The 18,250-nt window shown below is 33.1% G+C and overlaps 2 protein-coding genes across 3 annotated transcripts in view; one reads left to right on the top strand and one right to left on the bottom strand.

The window, feature by feature from the left end:
- The window catches only part of Ccm3 (programmed cell death protein 10 Ccm3), a 242,381-nt gene that overhangs the window by 97,959 nt on the left and 126,172 nt on the right, over window positions 1-18,250 (top strand). The window lies entirely within an intron of this gene.
- LOC145315415 (uncharacterized) overlaps window positions 1-18,250 on the bottom strand; it is a 76,384-nt gene that overhangs the window by 20,868 nt on the left and 37,266 nt on the right. Inside the window, exons 24-26 of the mRNA XM_080155398.1 lie at window positions 6,324-6,412; window positions 5,331-5,448; window positions 4,928-5,059 (exon numbers count right to left, since the gene is read on the bottom strand). Of these exons, the coding sequence (XP_080011524.1) occupies window positions 4,928-5,059; window positions 5,331-5,448; window positions 6,324-6,412 (339 nt within the window). The remainder of the gene's footprint in view (window positions 1-4,927; window positions 5,060-5,330; window positions 5,449-6,323; window positions 6,413-18,250) is intronic.

Below are 18,250 nucleotides of genomic sequence, written 5' to 3' on the forward strand. Positions count from 1 at the left end.
GATAATGGAAAATGGGAGAGAGGAGTAGTCCTAGGACAAGCTGGAAAGAAGGTTGGCAAGTACAAACATTGGTATAATGTGAAACTAGATAGTGGGAAACAGTTTTCCGCAGACTTTGCTCAGCAAGAAGTAAGGAAAGAGCAATTAGACAGTGAAGATACAATGGCTACATGGACCCAGGGCAACAACACAGGAGTTGACATAAGGCTTGATAATGGTAAAGTCATTACCATCAGGGATGAGCAAAACTTGATAGTGCTTGATGATGATCAGGCGTTAGCAACCTGGATCCATGAAGAAATTTTGGCAGTAATGTTGCCCAAAGAAAAGAGGAACACACCTGAGTGTATTGCAGCTAAGGAGCTTGAACTTCAAAAGCTAAAAGACTTCGACACGTATAATGTGGTAGAAGATGCTGGCCAACCCTTCATAACTACCACATGGGTACTTACTCAGAAAGGAAGTGAAGTCAAAGCAAGACTTACTGCAAGGGGTTTTCAAGAAGAAGACGAACACCCAAAGGAATCCCCTACATTGCAGAAATACTCACTTAGAACTCTTTTGACCATAGCTTCAGCTAAAGGATGGGCAATTGAAACAGTTGACGTAAAGAGTGCTTTTCTTCAAGGAACAACATTGAAGAGAAAGGTGTATGTTAAACCCCCAAAGGAAGCCAATGCTTTAAATAGCCTGTGGTTATTGAACAAGTGTTTGTATGGCCTTAGAGATGCCAGTCGTCAATGGTATACAAGAGTGGAAAATGTTCTAGAGAAATTAGGATTTGAGAAGTGCACTTACGATTCAGGATTATTCTACCTGAAAGTAAATGGCGTGCTGGAAGCATTAGTTGGTTTACATGTGGATGATTTCTTGAACGCTGGTGGAGAATATTTTCACTCTAAGATACTCCCACAGATACTAGATACTTTCAAAGTTGGCAAGTCAGAACGTGGAAGTTTCATGTATACTGGATTTCAGCTTAATCAAGATAAGAATGGAGTTTCTCTTGATCAGACAGACTATGTTGAGAATATTACAATTCCTGAAATTGACACAGTAAGGCTAAGACAGTCAAAAGATGAAATGTCACATGAAGAACTTTCTACCCTGCGAAAAATGACTGGCCAGTTGAACTGGACTGTAAGATCCACGAGACCAGACCTGTCATTTAACATGATTTCATGTTCCACTCATTTTAAAGGAGGAACCATTGCTGATCTGAAGTTCGCAAAGAAGTCCTTACAGAATCTGAAAGACAACAAAGCTTTGCTCAGGTTTTCCAACCTTGGTGATTTAGCAAAGTCTGAAATTTGGCTATTTACAGATGCATCCTATGGTAATTTGAATGGAGGCACAGATAGCACACAAGGATACATTCTGCTGTTGGTCAGACCAGAAGATGGCAGATGTGCACTAATAGATTGGAGGTCAAACAAGATTGATCGAGTAGTGACCTCAACGCTTGCAGCAGAGGCCATTGCTCTTACCAGAGGTTTGGATGCAGCTGTAGCATTTAAGTGGACTCTGCAGCAGTTACTAGGTGATGATGGTAACATTCCTGTTCGTGCTGTTATCGACAACAAAGACACCTATGAGAGTGTGCATTCTACAACAGATGTCAGTGAAAGGAAACTGCGCAGGGAGATTGGTGTGGTAAAGCAGATGCTTAAAGACAAAGATTTGGAACAGCTGATCTGGGCTAGAGGAGAGTTTCAGCTGGCCGATCCTTTAACAAAGGTGGGAGCAAATGCTGAGTCTCTCACCAAGATTATGCAAGAAGGGAGAATTCCAAAAGACATTTTGGATGTGGTTAGGGCTTAATTGTTCTAACTGTAGATTGTGATTGTACATACATTAATTTGTAAATAAATATCAATAATATATGTCTAAAGTATTTATTAAATTAAAACTTTTTCTATTTTTGCGAAAAATGATAATACATTTGTGCAAAAATATGCATTTCTTTCTTTATTGAGTACACACATAATTGTCTAATGTCTTTGAAAATGGTTAGTTGTACCCACCGCTGACTATTCCCAATTTAATATAAACTCAACGAGTATTAGATGACAACTTTCATCAACAAACCAAAAATAAGCATTGAGTAGCGAATTTGAACCTGGTAACCATGATTTTGTCAAGTTTGGTGTGGCATAACTGAATGAGAGTCAATAACAAATATGGCGATCAATGACGTGTTTTATTTAAAGCGGAAATTATTTAATTCTACATTTTCGTGAGAAAATGCGTATAAAATAGGTAAAATTTACTTTTTAACTTTTTTTACACAATAAAATCATTAACGTTTCATTTGCCTCCAAATTCAGACATCGCTTTAGTGCTTTAATTTGAAGGTAAAACATTTCTATCTTAGTAATATAGAATTTAATTTCTATTAGTTGTGTAAAAATTGATTTTCCTATTTCTTCAACGATAATGCCGCTTTTCTACAATAAAACTCTCATTTAAAAACTTAGTAATTATGTTTGGATGTTTTCTTAAAAATATTCACAATTATTTTATATTTTTGGTTTATTTACGTAATAAATTGTGTTTTTATCCATTTAGCGTGATTTCGTTAAGTCGATTCACCCTTTATTACGTTTATTCATAAATATGTAATTGACTTTATCAATTTTATTAACATTTTAGTATGTTTTTATTCTGTTTTTAATAACCTAGCTACCCGATAAAATACTTCACATATTTTTTTTTGGTAGTAATATTACAGCGAAATTTTAATTTGTTTTAAAAATGAAAACAACGTAGTCTTTAACATGACAATGTTTGTTTTCTCCCTTTAATATATGTATTTCTTATGTTCTAAACTATATTAAGTTATATGATAGGAACGTAAAGCCATGATCTTATTTAATAATTAAGATTGCGTTTTTCTTGAAAGTAGGTTTAAACTACCTAGTTTATGGTTTAAGTGTTTTTAACTATGCTATTTAATCTATGCATTTAGTTAAAGCTACTTTTTCTTGTTTAGTATGAGTGCCAAGAGTGGAAATGCCAAGTCCCATGTGGCAACCAACATCGTCGTGCAGCAGGAGTCCGAGTCCGAGCATGTGCTGTTCAGTGAGTTGGAGAAGAACCTCATCTGTCCCGAGGAGGTTGACTGGCGTGTGCTGGAGCACCAGGACATAGAGCTCTTTGTGGAAGAGGTATTGGCGCTGCTGGAGCGTAAACTTCCGCAAAGAATCACATTGCCAGCATTTCAAGCCTTTGTAGGCGTGGTTCCGGTGCAGGAGGTGATCAATGCGATGGATGGTCTGCTTGAGACAGTCCGCGGGAGCAGGCACCTGATATCTATCCCAACCATGAGATACGTGCCGTCGGCATTCCCGTCGTGGGAGGATGTCACCAAGATCAACAAGTTCATCTGGCAGAAGGCTGTTGAGATGGCGGCGCCGATACTCCTACTTCACAAATCTTTTCTCAGCAGGCAGAACGGGGCCTGGGTTGTGTGTCCCTCAGTATACACTGAGTTTGTGTCCAACGATGGCCTTGGTTCAGAACTCACCAAGAATGGCAAGTACAGGTACGCGGCCCGTTTGTTGCGTTACCACGGAAGTTTCAAGTCGGCGGAACCCCCCTGCCAGCTGTCAGAGACTGTTGTGCCTCTCCCATTATGGAACACCTGGGCTTACATTGAGAATGAGTGTACCTGGGAACTTTTAAACGGCCTTGGTTACAACATGGACAAGCGTCTGACGTCCAAGAGTAAGGGAGGTAAGCCACGGGGCAAGGTTAACAAGAGGCAGAAGGCGGGTGCTGATGATGGGGTTGCCGTGGTGGGGGAGAAGGAGAAGGCGGCTGCTGCCGTTAATGGCGGAAGTGCGAAGAATGTGGTGACTTATTCGGCCCCCATATCGGTCATCTCAATCGACTCCGACACGTTTAAGCGTGTATTCCGCGAGAACATGGAGTTGAGGGCGGACTTGAAGGCGTTGAAGGAGAGTCTTGATGATAGTGAGGCCCACAATCGTCGTCAAGGTGAGAAGCTCAAGGTTGCTGAGGCTGAGCGTGCGCGTTATAAGCATGAGTCCCGGGCGTCGTCAAAAAGGTTGAGGAAATTGGATGAGGAGAGCTACAAAGACCTTGAAGAATGGCGTGTTGAAAGGGATGGCTTGTTGAAAGACATTTCGGACCTCGAGTGGGAGGTGGAGGACCTGTCGAAGGAAAACAAGGAGTACCGGGAGAAGTTGGCTCGAGAGAAGGACAGGTACACGGTGCTTGAAGCTCAGCTTCACGTCTGGGAAATGTGGGTAAATAGCGAGCGCAAGAAGGACGAGGAGAAGAGGAAGGAGGAGAAGAAAACCAAGGAGAAGAAATAGTGGAGAGGGAGATATATATAAATGATAAAATATCTATTTATGTTTTATTAATTATATTTTGTTTATTTCAGGATTGTTTCCTGGTGTTATGAAAATATTTATGTGCTGTTTTATTAATTGATTATTATGCTTGTTTAATAAATATTTATTCCTTTGTTATGATGTGTTATCATTACTGCATTAATTTATTAAACTAAGCTTAGATGTCCTTTTCATATTGCAGATTATATCTTGTGAAGTAATTAGGGTTTAAAAGGTTAATTGCTTTTAAATATTTCTGTTATAATTCCAGATAAATAATGACTGATTAATATAGTTATAGGTGTTATGATTAGATTCCTAACAGGTACGGTTTTATGTCTCCATAGTAAATATTTTGTCCCTATATCAATTAATAATTTTTGAGCTTCGCAACTTATGGATGTTGTCATCCTTGTTTTTTTTTGTAAAAAATAAAAAAAGCAAATTAAAGACAAGGAATATTAATCTTTTTAAAAATATATTAAAACTACCAAAAACAAATTTCGGAGGAGGGGAAGATTAATTTATCTTTCCTTGTCTTATCTTTGTATTCATATGGTACAAACCTGCTGTTGTTGTTGCCTTTGTTGTTCAATTTCATGGTCGATTTGTTTTTGCAGCTGTTCTTTCTGCTCCTGCAGCCGCCGGATATTTTCTGTCTGCTGCTGGTTAGCTGCCTGATCCGCTTCCTGCTGCTCCTATAAAGATAATATAATATAAATGTTTGGCGGCTAAGTATTAGGTATTAGGCCTTTGGGTGAACTTGAGGGAAACGAAAGTTGACCTCTTACTTTCTATCCTAGTTTTTATAACTTTTTTTGAAAGGGGGGGGAGGGTGTATTTTTTATTTCAGTTCAGAGGTTAGCGAAATCCTGCGCTACATACATAGAAAAATAGATAATAACAGACAATTGGAAATATACCTAATTGAATTTTAGTTATATGAGTAAAAAGATAGCTTTAAAATACCTTTTTAGCTGCCAGCAAAGTTGACACAAGCTGAACCCTGTAACTTTCTTTATCTTGTTGGTGTTGAAGTTTAATTTCTTCCATTTTGCGAGCCAAGTTCTCCATTTCTTGCTTTTGTCTGAACAAAGTTTAGAATAAAGTTATTAATCAGGGATCTAAAGGGATATGATAATGGCCGATACTTAATGCACATCCCAAATGATGATACACAAAATTACCCCTTCTTTACATTTCAATTAGTGGCAGGGGTGTATATTCTACATGGGATCCCCGGCTCAGGGGGGGAATAAAAAATAAGTGGTTGGAGGGAAAAAAAATGTAAAAATTAAGAAAACTGAAACCATTTTTTCCATTTCCCCCCCCCCCTTCTTGGTGAAAAAAAAACTAAAAAAATGTGTGGTAGGAGGGATAAAATAAATAAAATATAGAGTTCTTTAAATATTTTTTTTATAAAATTTTCTCCCCTACTTGGTGAGAAAAAACTAGGGGGGGGGGGGGGGGGGCATGAAAAATTTTGTAGCCGGGAAAAAAAATCAATCTTGTGCAGAATATACACCCCTAATTAGTGGTTTAACTGTTTGGACACTCAACTAAAGGAACAAATCAATCATAATTCAATAAAAGTCCACAAGGTTGTTAAGTCAACGAAAAAGAAAATTATAATAAAATTTTGGGGACTAGTGTAATAAACAGCCTAATGTCCCCATCCTCCCTGGTTACTAATAGAGTTATAGTACCTAAAACTAAGTTACCCTTTACAATCCTAAGCTACACTGAAATTGTAAAGCGATAGGTCCGGCTGTTTACGATATCATATTAACATATAAACATCCAGCTACTTGAATTTATTGCTAAATGCAACCAAATCATATCTTTCTTGATATAGAAGTTTTTGAAAATTAGATCTATAATATCCTCCGACAATGGGTTAGAAAATTATGTATTATTTACTGCTGTAACTTAAGTTATCCACAACAGAAAAAAATGTGTTACCTAATTTCTAATTTCTTGATGGCAATATCAATCATTGATTCTTCAAGAGAAATATTTTCATGGTCCTCTTCTACCAAATCAACGTCAAGCTTAACAAAAAAAATATTCATTAGTTTTGGCAGTTATTGTCTTTAAATATGTTGAATGATTTTTTAAATAAGCAACAGAAAATTCAAAAAAGATTTTTTTGAGTGCTGTCATTAATTCTAGTTTGTGTCATTTTGACATAAATAAAGCTTTTGACATACATTGTTCATATAATGATTGATTATTTCCGACTTTTATAAATATTAAAAAAGGCATGGTATATTATATATACAAATCTTTACTTATCCACACAAACACCAAAGATTTAAGTACAGATACAAAAGATGAAAAATATTGAAAGACTGTTCTAAAACTCTATCCATTACTTTTACTTGTGTCTAAATAAATAGCGGATACTCCCCTAGCATCTAGTGGTTCTGTATTAAAAAGGTAGGAAGAAGGCAAACTGATTGCCTAAAACCATAGCATGGATTAAATCTAAAATTAAAATAGCCTAGAAAAATCACGACATCTATCTGAAGCTTCACTTAAACGAGAACTCAATTATTTCAGTAGTTATTGAAATCTTAAGCTTCAGACAAAAAGTCTTACTACTTAATGTAAACGGATGATAAAAAATTATATAAAAAGACAATAATCTGATGTTAATATCCCTTACAAGCCCTTGATACAAAACACAGACAGATGTACAGAAAATTTAATTGATTTAAAGGGCAGCTGCATGAAGTGCATTTCAGAAAAATTATTTCAAGCAGAAGGTACAAGCATACCATCTAACATATATAATCTTGTATTACAATAAAAAGCAATCAATTAGGCATTACAAAAATAGTCATCATGCTGTTTTTGTGAAAACAGGACAGCCATTTATGTTACATATATCAAAAAAATAGGATTTTCAAGTTTTGATACTTTTAAAACTACCTGGTAGAAAATTTAAATTCAATGCCCTATAAATGTAATTTAAACTATTGAACAGTTAAAAAATATGCAGTTCGCTAAATTTAATTTTAAATGCACTTCGTGCAACTATTCCTTATGTTTGTATTTATCTAATATAAGTAACCTTTTTAACAATTTCATTTCCCTTTTTCAACAATTTTACAGAAGATAATATTCAGAAGTGAATTTAATTATAGACAAACATCACATAAATAAAATCGATCAATATTTTACAACACCCTTGAATATTTTTGTTTATTTAAAAAGTACACAAATTTTCCATAATTTAATTAATCAACATATAGAAGCATTGCATAATATGTTATTTGTGTCAGCAATTAATAAAAAGTATAAATTATCTATCAACTTATCGGTTTTATTCTAGCAATAAAGGGATTAGTAAAAAATACAAACATGCCAATATTATATGTTATAAATAACTAAAATAATAACAATTTTGCCGCTAACTTTTCCGTGATTAAAAATGTACTTTCCTTGTAATTTTCTTTAGTGATAAAAATTATGAGAAGGAAATATTAGGTTAAATGTTCTTTAGAACAATTAAATTCGTTAACAATTTCAAAGGTTTGGACATAAAATTTTACTCATCCCTTTATCCTTGGAAATAATCAAAAAACTGCTTGATTAGTGCTTACACATTACTTTTATTAAGTCAGGGATAAGGGTTTAAAAAACAGTTTTAGGTTTTTAAACGAGAATTTGAAAAAAATGACTAAGTCCCCCCCGCAGGGTTGCTTGTTAGGGGAAAAATTTTTGAAAAAATAACATGGTCTCAAATGATTCCAAATTGCCTAATTCGGCGAGAAATGCAATAAAAATTTTCTTTTTTGGTGGCGGCGGAAAACGGCGGCGGACGGCGGGAGCGGCGGTTCCGCCGCCTTTTTTTTTAAAGATACCAAAACTTGGGGTAATTAGTGACACAATCAAAAAGATTTCATCCAATTATCTTTAAAACTAAGAGAGTAGCATACTGTATTTAAGATATACCTTCATAAACGAGAATTTGAAAAAAATGACTAAGTCCCCCCCGCAGGGTTGCTTGTTAGGGAAAAAATTTTTGAAAAAATAACATGGTCTCAAATGATTCCAAATTGCCTAATTCGGCGAGAAATGCAATAAAAAATTTCTTTTTTGGTGGCGGCGGAAAACGGCGGCGGACGGCGGGAGCGGCGGTTCCGCCGCCGTTTTTTTTAAAGATACCAAAACTTGGGGTAATTAGTGACACAATCAAAAAGATTTCATCCAATTATCTTTAAAACTAAGAGAGTAGCATACTGTATTTAAGATATACCTTCATAAACGAGAATTTGAAAAAAAAAAGTCCCCCAGCAGGGTTGCTTGTAAGGCGAAAATTTTTTGAAAAAAATAACATGGTCTCAAATGATTCCAAATTGCCTAATTCGGCGAGAAATGCAATAAAAAAATTTTTTATCCCCCCCCCCAAAAAAAAAATTTTTTGGGGGGGGTGGGGGGTCGACGATAATTTTAAAAGTAACTTTGGCCCCATAGAAGCTTAAATCCAAAATTAGCTCCCTCTAGCTCTAAGGGTTCTCGAGTAAACCCCCCCCCCCCTGCCCAAATGGTCCTTAAGCACATCCTCCTTTCTCTAAAAATTAAAACGATACTACGCCATAGTTTTTTTTTTATAAAAGCTAAATAAATTTAAATCATGTAAGACAATTAACATGGTCTTTTTAATCCCTTTGGATATGTCATTTTCCTCTCGAAAAGATACTTTATATGTCAGACTCCTTTAAATATTTTTTCAACCTTAGTTAGGGCATTTCCTTGAAGTTCCTTAAAATAACATGAAAAATCCAGTTCAACATCCCTTAACGATGTACTATTAAAAATTTACGGTGTGCAATCCCTTCCGCACATTATCAAACTATCAGAGCCGCATATTTAAAAAAAGCCCAATATATGCCTTTGCCTTTTGTTCTACTGTCACAACCACTCTAAATAATTTGCTATTGAGAATATAAAACTGATTGCAGATATAATAATATACGAAAGTGACTGCACATGAAAATTGACACACAAAAAATATTTAATTGAGACAAATTGTTCCCCTATTTGTACAAGACATTTTTAATAGAATAATAATATCTGTGTAAATCATTTCATTTTGTAATTGACATTTTCGCATTATTGTATTATATTTTATGCTATTTTTAGAGATAACTTTAGGAATCGTACACAATGGATAGATATAGTCCTTATTTTGGACAAGTTAGACCACTTTGTATCAAGATTCTAGTAGTAAAAGATATCATTGAGGACATATCAACCCAATAATCATTATCTAAAGTAAGTCCATCAAAACGTATTGTTTTTATTTTATTTCTAACATATCTTGATCTTAGTGGCATGGGGTTATGAGCGTATAGCAGCTTTGTAATTTGTCCCATTCGCTGTGTTTGAATTTCGTGGATGGTGTCATACTTGCTTTATTTTATCTATATATATAAATTACGTTTTTAAATGATTTCTAAATTAATTTAATTTGCATTTCAAATAGCAATTTGAATTTATGACAATTGCTTTATTTGTTATGTATAAAATTTGCATAAATGTATCAAACGCTACTAAGGTTTAACATCGTGTTAAATCAATTTCTAGTTTCTCATAGTATAAAGATAGATATCTAACAACAAGGACAATAAGGATGGCAATTACATTTTAACTTTTTCAATCAAAATTTTATTTTGAATTTGCACTTTTTTATTGTAAACAAATTACAGCATGATATTTCAAAATAAGTTTATATTTAGGTCCTACTAAATTTTAATTACCATACAATAGTTTTTCTATGGATGCATTATACCTTGCTGTATGTCCATAAAGAAACTTTCATTAAAAAGTACAATAAAAATTGCAGACCAACTGGCAATCATACGGTTTTATTTACTAAGTATATTTGCGATTACTTTTATTTAATGAAATCTTCCAATTTTTAACATGTACAAAACGGCCTGCTTAATTGCTTCAAGATCCATGTCAGATCTATATAGGAAATAAATGTCTATAAACGAGCTCAAGTTTTCCAAGGAATATATGATTAAAACTCATAGTGCTCCAATAATCCATAATAAACTCTCATTGCCCAGAACGATAAGACCCATTATTTTACTTTATTAAAAATAAATTCATTTTTTTCATTTCATGTTGCTATTTACCTTATATTGATGTATTTAATTTCTAATCATAAAAAAGAAAATTTAAATTTATAATATGATAAATTTAAGAAAACTATGTTTTAAAAGAATTCGATTGTGGCGACATTTTGTGTGTTCAAATATTAAACTAAAATTGTAATCATCATCATTAACCCTTTGGTGATGGTAAAGTAAAGAAAAAAATATAATTTAAAAAAATCTTTTAAAAATCATTTAAATTATTAAATATTTACTTTCTTTTAGATAGTAATGCCGGGTGAGGAAAATAGATTTATTGAGAAATAGATATGCATATAGAAAACTAGCCAATAGGGAGATAATTATATCGAGCCAACTCTAGTAAGTATGATAATGATAACTGTTATTTTTAAAATAAGATTTTAGCTCGATTGTAAGTACACCCCAAATTGAACACTCAATTCATACAATAGTTGAATTTAACTATTCATTTCATATTTCAGTTCAATTATAAAACATTATTTTATAAAATTATTTTTTTGTCTAGTCTGAAAAGTTATTTTTTCTTTCTTTCTTATTTTTTAGTTTTATTTTACAAGAATATGTATAATTAAGACTAATATTGTAATGAAATTAGGTGCATTTTATATGAAGAAAATTTTTTGCCTACAACTTTTGCACTAGTATTTATTACATTATTATCTTACTGATTGCATATTTAAATTATGTAGCACATAATAAATACAAATAAGTAAAGTACACCATTATTTGTAAATTTTAAAAACTAAAATATAACCATGACTAAAAACAAATTAAAGGTAGGTAAGGCTAATCCTATTGAACATTATTTTAAATTTATCTACATAAAACAGAATTGATTGATTAACTTTATAATACCGTGAAAATGATATAGATATTATTGTATATATATATATATATTTAGTTAAAATGTCAAAAACTACTAGCTATGCTTTAAAATATTATAAATCAAATACTTGCCATTAAATCATATTGAGACATAAATCACTATTTAATTATTTATAATGAGTTTGGAAAAAATGCTCGAATAGTGCAAAAATACCTCTGACAAAGTCGATGGTTTACTGCAAGCAAAAACTTTTTCCTGTTGGGGCGTACTAAATAGATGCTAGTGGTTGGTAATATACCCCCCCCCCCCCCCCCTCCAAATGTCAAAACAGTTACTTAATAAAAGTTTTTAAGGTATCATACTTTGCTTTGCTATGTTTTATTTCAACCTTAAAAAATATTACTTGGAAAGTTTTCACCCCCTAAATAACAAACCATCATATGCCCTTGTTTCTTTATATAACTTTGATTACGCAGGAGAATCATCAAAAACTTTGATGCAAAAAAAAGTGACGAAATGAATATTTTTTGCAACAAGATGCAAACAAATATTAGCTAGCGAGTAGCTGTTTAATTATTAAAATTGTTAATTATTCTGCTCTGGGCAAATTTTCATCATAGGCGGAGGATTAAAAATTCTAACGTGACTTAAAATGAAGCAATAACAAGCTAAGATATTAATGAACTATTCTAACACTTTAAATAATACGCCTCTAGGGGCACTTGAGGAAGGATGGTGGATAAGTTAACCCTCTACTTTTGATTTTAGTCGCTTTTAAAAAAAATTCTGGTTATTTGAGGGTAGAGGTACCTTCTTCCAAAATCGATATTAAACCTTCCCTGGACCCATAAGAATCTTCACTGTAATGGAATCATATTTGTATATTAGACATCATCATGGTACCTTTAGATAAGGATTAACCTTCCTTTTAATTCATTTTTTGGACTTAAAATAAAAATTAAAAATTCCTACAACAAGAAATAAAATTGTCTTAGAAAAATTTTAGTCTATCCTGTTTTTTTACTTTTTTTTAAGGGTCATGATATGAAAAGAAAATGAAGAAAAGCACATTTTTAAAAATGTGCAAAAAATTGTGCAAACATATTGGCAATATATAAACAAATTATGAAAATTATTCAGACTTTGCATTTATTTTAAGTATTATGCTTAAAACTTATGTTTTACGTGTGTTGCTATTTCCAGAAATTAAATTATTTTAGACCATCTGTTTGTAGTCTGTCACTCACGTAAAAAAGGTATCAGGAATTGGAATAAAAGTTTATATTATTTATTTTATTCATTATAAGAGCGGAGAGTTATCCCCATCTAATTATAGAGGTTGTCAAACATACTACAAAGATAAGATTTAGGTTGGAATATTCAGTTTTCAACAATTGGCCTACCCCTAATTTCCCATTTTTTCTTTCCCAGTTTTATTTAAAAATAAAATTGCTAAAAATAGAGTATAAAACCGAGAACAAAATTTTTATGTTAAATGACAATAACTTTATTTTAGAAAGTTTAAACTTACACTTGCAGATAGAACTGGCTATAAGCGGCACCTTTACATTAATTCAAATTAAGTTTTCTTGAAGCGTAGTTTTTTTTTTACAACAAAAACTTCCTTAAAGCGCAGTACTATTGAAGCGTAAAGATTACTTTTTTATTTTCATGTTATTGTTCATGTAATAATCTATTATTTTTTTTGAAAATTCAAAATAATTAAGTCGGAAAAATTAAAAATATTCATACCTAGTATATAATATTATATTAAAATAATTCTGTTATGTTAGATATGGTTATTTAGGCTAAATAAGGACAGCTACAAATAACATGCAACTCTCAGTTTTAACAAGGACAATGAAGTAAATAAGTAACAAGGAATTAAGAAAAAAAAAATAAGGATTAATTAAATGCGTGCACAGTTTAGCATAGGGGTTCTTAAGCCTTTAGGTTGTGAGTCAAAGGGAAGATAAGTCTATATTATCTAGGGTATGTTGACTCGTCCATTATTTAAATGGGGAGACTTTTATACCCAAATTCAATTGAAATTAATTTTTCATATTTCTCCTCTTGATTTGGCAAAATATTAACTTTTATGTCTAAATTCAATCGAAATTCATTCTTATATATCTCTTCCTTATATTACCTAAATATTAAAAATAAAACATTATACCTATTTTCCTTAATTATTAAAATTAATATGTTTGACCTTAATCATCAGTTATTTATATAAAAAAAACATCTTTAATAATCTGTTAATTAGCAAGTAAACGTTTCTAAACATTATACAAGGATGACAACATATATTAATTTTAGTTTTATTAATTCTTATTTCTAGATGCCATGATATAAAAACCAATACTTAATTGTTAAAACCGTTGAAGCTGCATATAAGTTATGAATTAAAATAGGTTTTTTTCTCTCTCAAGCTTAATAATTTCAAAAACCTACAGAACTGAAACTTTTTTAGAAAAGATTCACATAAGATCCAGGATGGTTTAAGGGTATTTTAACTTAAGATTTAAGCCTTGAAATGGTTTGCAACTAGTTTTGACCCCCTTATTCTTTTAAATGCAGAGCCCCTTAATCCTAGTGGTGCTGCAGCTAGTTTTGAATAAAATAAAATGGAAAAGTAAATTTGTAACCCTTTAAAGTGATATGTTAAATTCTCTATTAAACAAGGATGACAACATCCATAAAAGCGAGGCACTGAAACGGTAGGACAAACGGACATAAACACTTGTATAGTGCAGAACTGAATAATCATAATATAAATGTATAAGGGTCAAAGCAAAATTTAAGTAAATTTGTTGAAAAAAACTGCTTGATTCGGGATAATGTTTATGGACATACTTACATTTTTAGGACTTGATTATAGAGTTGCTTCGCTTATTACATTATACTTTGTTGTTTCAGGAATCAATATACCAAAAATTAGATCAATCAGATGAATAGTTCAATCAAGAAGTTTAAAATGGACGTACGGACATTTTGGTAATGATTATAGAGTTGCTACGCTTTCTAAATCGTACCTAACTACTAAAGGAATCACCATGCAAAATTTGAAATCGATAGGACAATTCTAACATGCCTAAATTAATGAAAAAAGCTACCCGTTACGGACGGACGGACGGACCCTAATTATAGAAAAGCTTCGCTTTTACAAACATGCAATCAACTTAGAATAATAGAGAAGCTAATCCCCTGCTAAGTTCAATAAACCTGATAACAAATAAAACTATTTGAGAATCACTGATAATATTATTTGTTATGTAAATAAAACACGTCAAAAGATTATCACTTGAGACAAAATCGTTTTCAACTTAATCTTAAAATTTCCAGGGACATGTAATCTCTAACAAATATTAAAATATCAACGAAATTCTAAAAATCTATTTTCACGGTTGCTATCAAAATTCTGTAAATTCAGATTCATTTATCATCTAGTCTATAACTCACATTGACGGTCAGTCCTTTTATCGTTGTGTAATTATAACTTCTGTAAGATAAATTTTGTAACCTTAGCTGCTATTAAAAAATATATGTTTTTCATTTCTAGTTAAGATTTACTTAAAAAATAACTACTTTGTCGGTCCGTCTTTACTATTATTCTCATTGAACTTTAATAAAAATATAATCATTAGGCATTTTTTTATTTAATAAAAAGGAATTTTTAGCTCAATTAACCCTATTGAAAAGCTGTTATTTAAATAACAAGAACGACAACAATTTAAATGGCATAGAAAAGATTAAATATTTTAATTTTTGTTGGAAGATTAATTATTCATTGATTATTCTATCCTGAAAAAATAAGATGTGAAGACAATCAGAGAAATTAATGATTGAAAATTAGTTTAAATATGGAAAGGATTTCTAGAAAATAGCTTAAGAGTAGCTGCACTCTCTTTTTTGAAGTTTTGATACAAGTTATGAGAATAGGTATTTATCGTATCGTATTATAAACAGTTTTCCGCGGCTAGAATGAAACAAAATAGGATTAATTCCTGTTTAGTTGGCCCCTTGTGGCCTAAGAACCACGCCAAGCTCTATGGCTTTATTTTTTTCAGGGAAAATTCCCTTTAATACATAATTATTCTGTATGGCTTAGAATAGGTCCTAATCCAGCGGATATAAATCAGATTCGAAGCTTAACTGGAAAAAGAGTACACTTTATATCTTAAGAAATGAGGATAAGCAAACATAATAAACAAACTTAAAATTATTAAACTGTAAAGAGATAAAAATTTAGAAAAACGATATAAGAAATTAACTTTCCCGCTTTTTTCAACATTTAAACCATACAATGTGATGCCTATATTATTTTAATGTCTAATTTTACCTTTTTTACTAACAACAAAGTTAAGGATAGAAGGTAGTTTAAATTTTCCATTTCAAAATTATTTTTCATTTAATCTGAGCCTTAACAAAGCACATATCAAGTATCTTAATCAACTTTAAGTACCTCATACTTTATGCTTTTTTTTAAATTTAAAACAAGTTTTTATATCAAGTGACTTAATGCTTAATTGGCATGAAAAAACGTATTATGTATAAACCAAATAAGTTAACTAATAATGAACCCACATATTTAAACAATAAAAAAACAATATTCATATATTTCCCTAAAAATGTTCAAAATTAAGTGACAAAATCTTCCGATAATTCTATATACTATATCATATTCTAATCTATGTAAAACATTAAAATCATTGATAATCCCACCTATATGCTAACTATATTACAATAAAATTAAACTTTAATAAATATATTTTCTAGTAAATATTTCCTTAAACAATCAAATGTTAAAATACAACTCTTCCCTTCTATGTATACTGACTGAACAAGCCTTGTCGACATACATGATATGTCGATGTTAATCTTACCCTCCAAGAATTCTCCTCACAGAAGCTGAAGACTGACTCTGTCTCGCAATCAGCCACAACATTTTGACCATTATTTTCTCCTTCATTTTTAGATGCAAGACCATTCCTGACGCCAGCCTCGCTGAAAACGTCAGCGGGCAGCCCGTGTGCCACTTGCCTGGCGGTGCGCCGTTGAATTTTTGCAAACGGTAATGCTGGGCGTGTATTTGTTAGGGATGCTTCCCCATTGATTGTGTGGTACACATCAACATCGTCTAACATTATGGGTTCTTCATAGATGGAAGTGCGTGACAGTGATCTAAGAAGGCCTCCTCCAACCCTAGGGCGTCGGGATTGGGCCCTAGGTGATTTTGACTCAGTACCTGTTGGAGTTTGCTGATGCTTTTGAGGTTTTAGATTATGTTGTTGATGCTTATGCTGATTTTGATGATGGGGTTTTTGATGCTGATGATTTTGAGTTTGCCGTTGGTGAGACTGCTTTTGCTGCTGTTGGTTATTATGTTGCTGGGATTGATGAACCCCAGCAGCAGATGCTGGCAAAGACATCCTTGAAACAGGACGTGACACTGCTTCTGACATTTCTGATGCACACCTTGACACAGGCCTTGACACAGATTCTGACATAGCTTTTGAGGGAAGTCTTGGCAAAGCCTCTGATATTTCGGAAGCTGCTCTTGAAACAGGTCTAGATGCCATACCCATCATATCATGTGAAGGTCTTAATAATGCTAATGATTCTGCCATTTCTGATGCTGCTCTAGAAAGAGGCCTTGACTTGGAAGCTCTGGATTTGATTTCTAGTAAATCTTGGGCAGGCCTTGATAAAGACTGTATCATTTCTGATTCTGCCCTAGAGATAGGTCTGGTTAAAGGTACATCTGTCCCAAGCCTAGATAATGGTTCTGTGGTAGGATCTGTAATTTCTGACAATAACTTAGAGACTGGTTCAATAATTTCTGCAACCTGCCTGGAAACATCCTGTAGGGAATTCTGGGCAATTGAAGGAGTTGGATAAATATCCTGGTGGTCATCAACTGACAATCTAGACAATGGACGGGTCATTTCATCCAACAGAGACTTCCTGGAGGATGGCCTGCTCAGACCATTAAGCTCTTGGTGCTGCACATCAATCCGACTAGTAGATACTGACTTGTGCACCCTTTGCATGGGCACATCAAGACTTGTTCTGATGTCTCTTTCACTGGTATTATTACTGAACATTTTTTCACTCAGACTGGAGGACCTGGAGCGGCCCAACTTTTGCTGAAAGGCAAGAAGTTCATCACTTGGAGGTGTACACGATATAAGAGGTATAGCAGCGACATTTTTAGGGGGGCTGATGTCAATATTGTCAGCCAGATGACTGTTGGATTCATCTGGGGATCCAGGTATAGTTTGATCTGCTGGACAAAACAGGCGACCAAATTTCTTTTCAATCAACTCCCTTGTAAGCTCTCCAAAGTCACCAAAACTAGCACTTCTCATGCGTTGTTGGCCATAAGGCAAATCTAAATTTTGTGAAAAAGAAGCACTATTGACAGTTTCATAATTTTTGTTGAAAATAGCTGCACTACTAGAATGGACAGGGTTTCTGATGGACTGATGTTCAGCCTTTGTCAGGGAGGATGGTTTGGAACCTGGTGGCGACCCGTTACCTGTCCCACCCTTAGGAGTTTGAAAAATATTGCCCAGATCATCATTCAGCTCTGTCAATGTTTTTTGCCTCATAAACGTAGGCCTCGGTATGTTGGTAATGGTCGCAATATTGCCTAATGATGGGGAATGATGTAGTGTTAAAGAATCTTGCGCCTGTTGGAATGGCTCTGATTTACGTTCTGGCCTTACAAAAATTCGCTGTGACTGTGTTATATTTGTATTTAATACAAGGCTTTGTAGAGACTTGACTTTGCGTCTAGAACGTAATGAACTAAAAGCCCCTAAATTATTATTTGTGTACTCTTGTCCAATATTTCCACTACCGGCTGCAAAACTTGTATTCCAAGTTGTCTGAGCAGTTGCTTTACT

Source organism: Acartia tonsa, chromosome 1 (genome assembly GCF_053477335.1).
Source record: "Acartia tonsa isolate MP-2025a chromosome 1, ASM5347733v1, whole genome shotgun sequence".
Classification (NCBI taxonomy): domain Eukaryota; kingdom Metazoa; phylum Arthropoda; class Copepoda; order Calanoida; family Acartiidae; genus Acartia; species Acartia tonsa.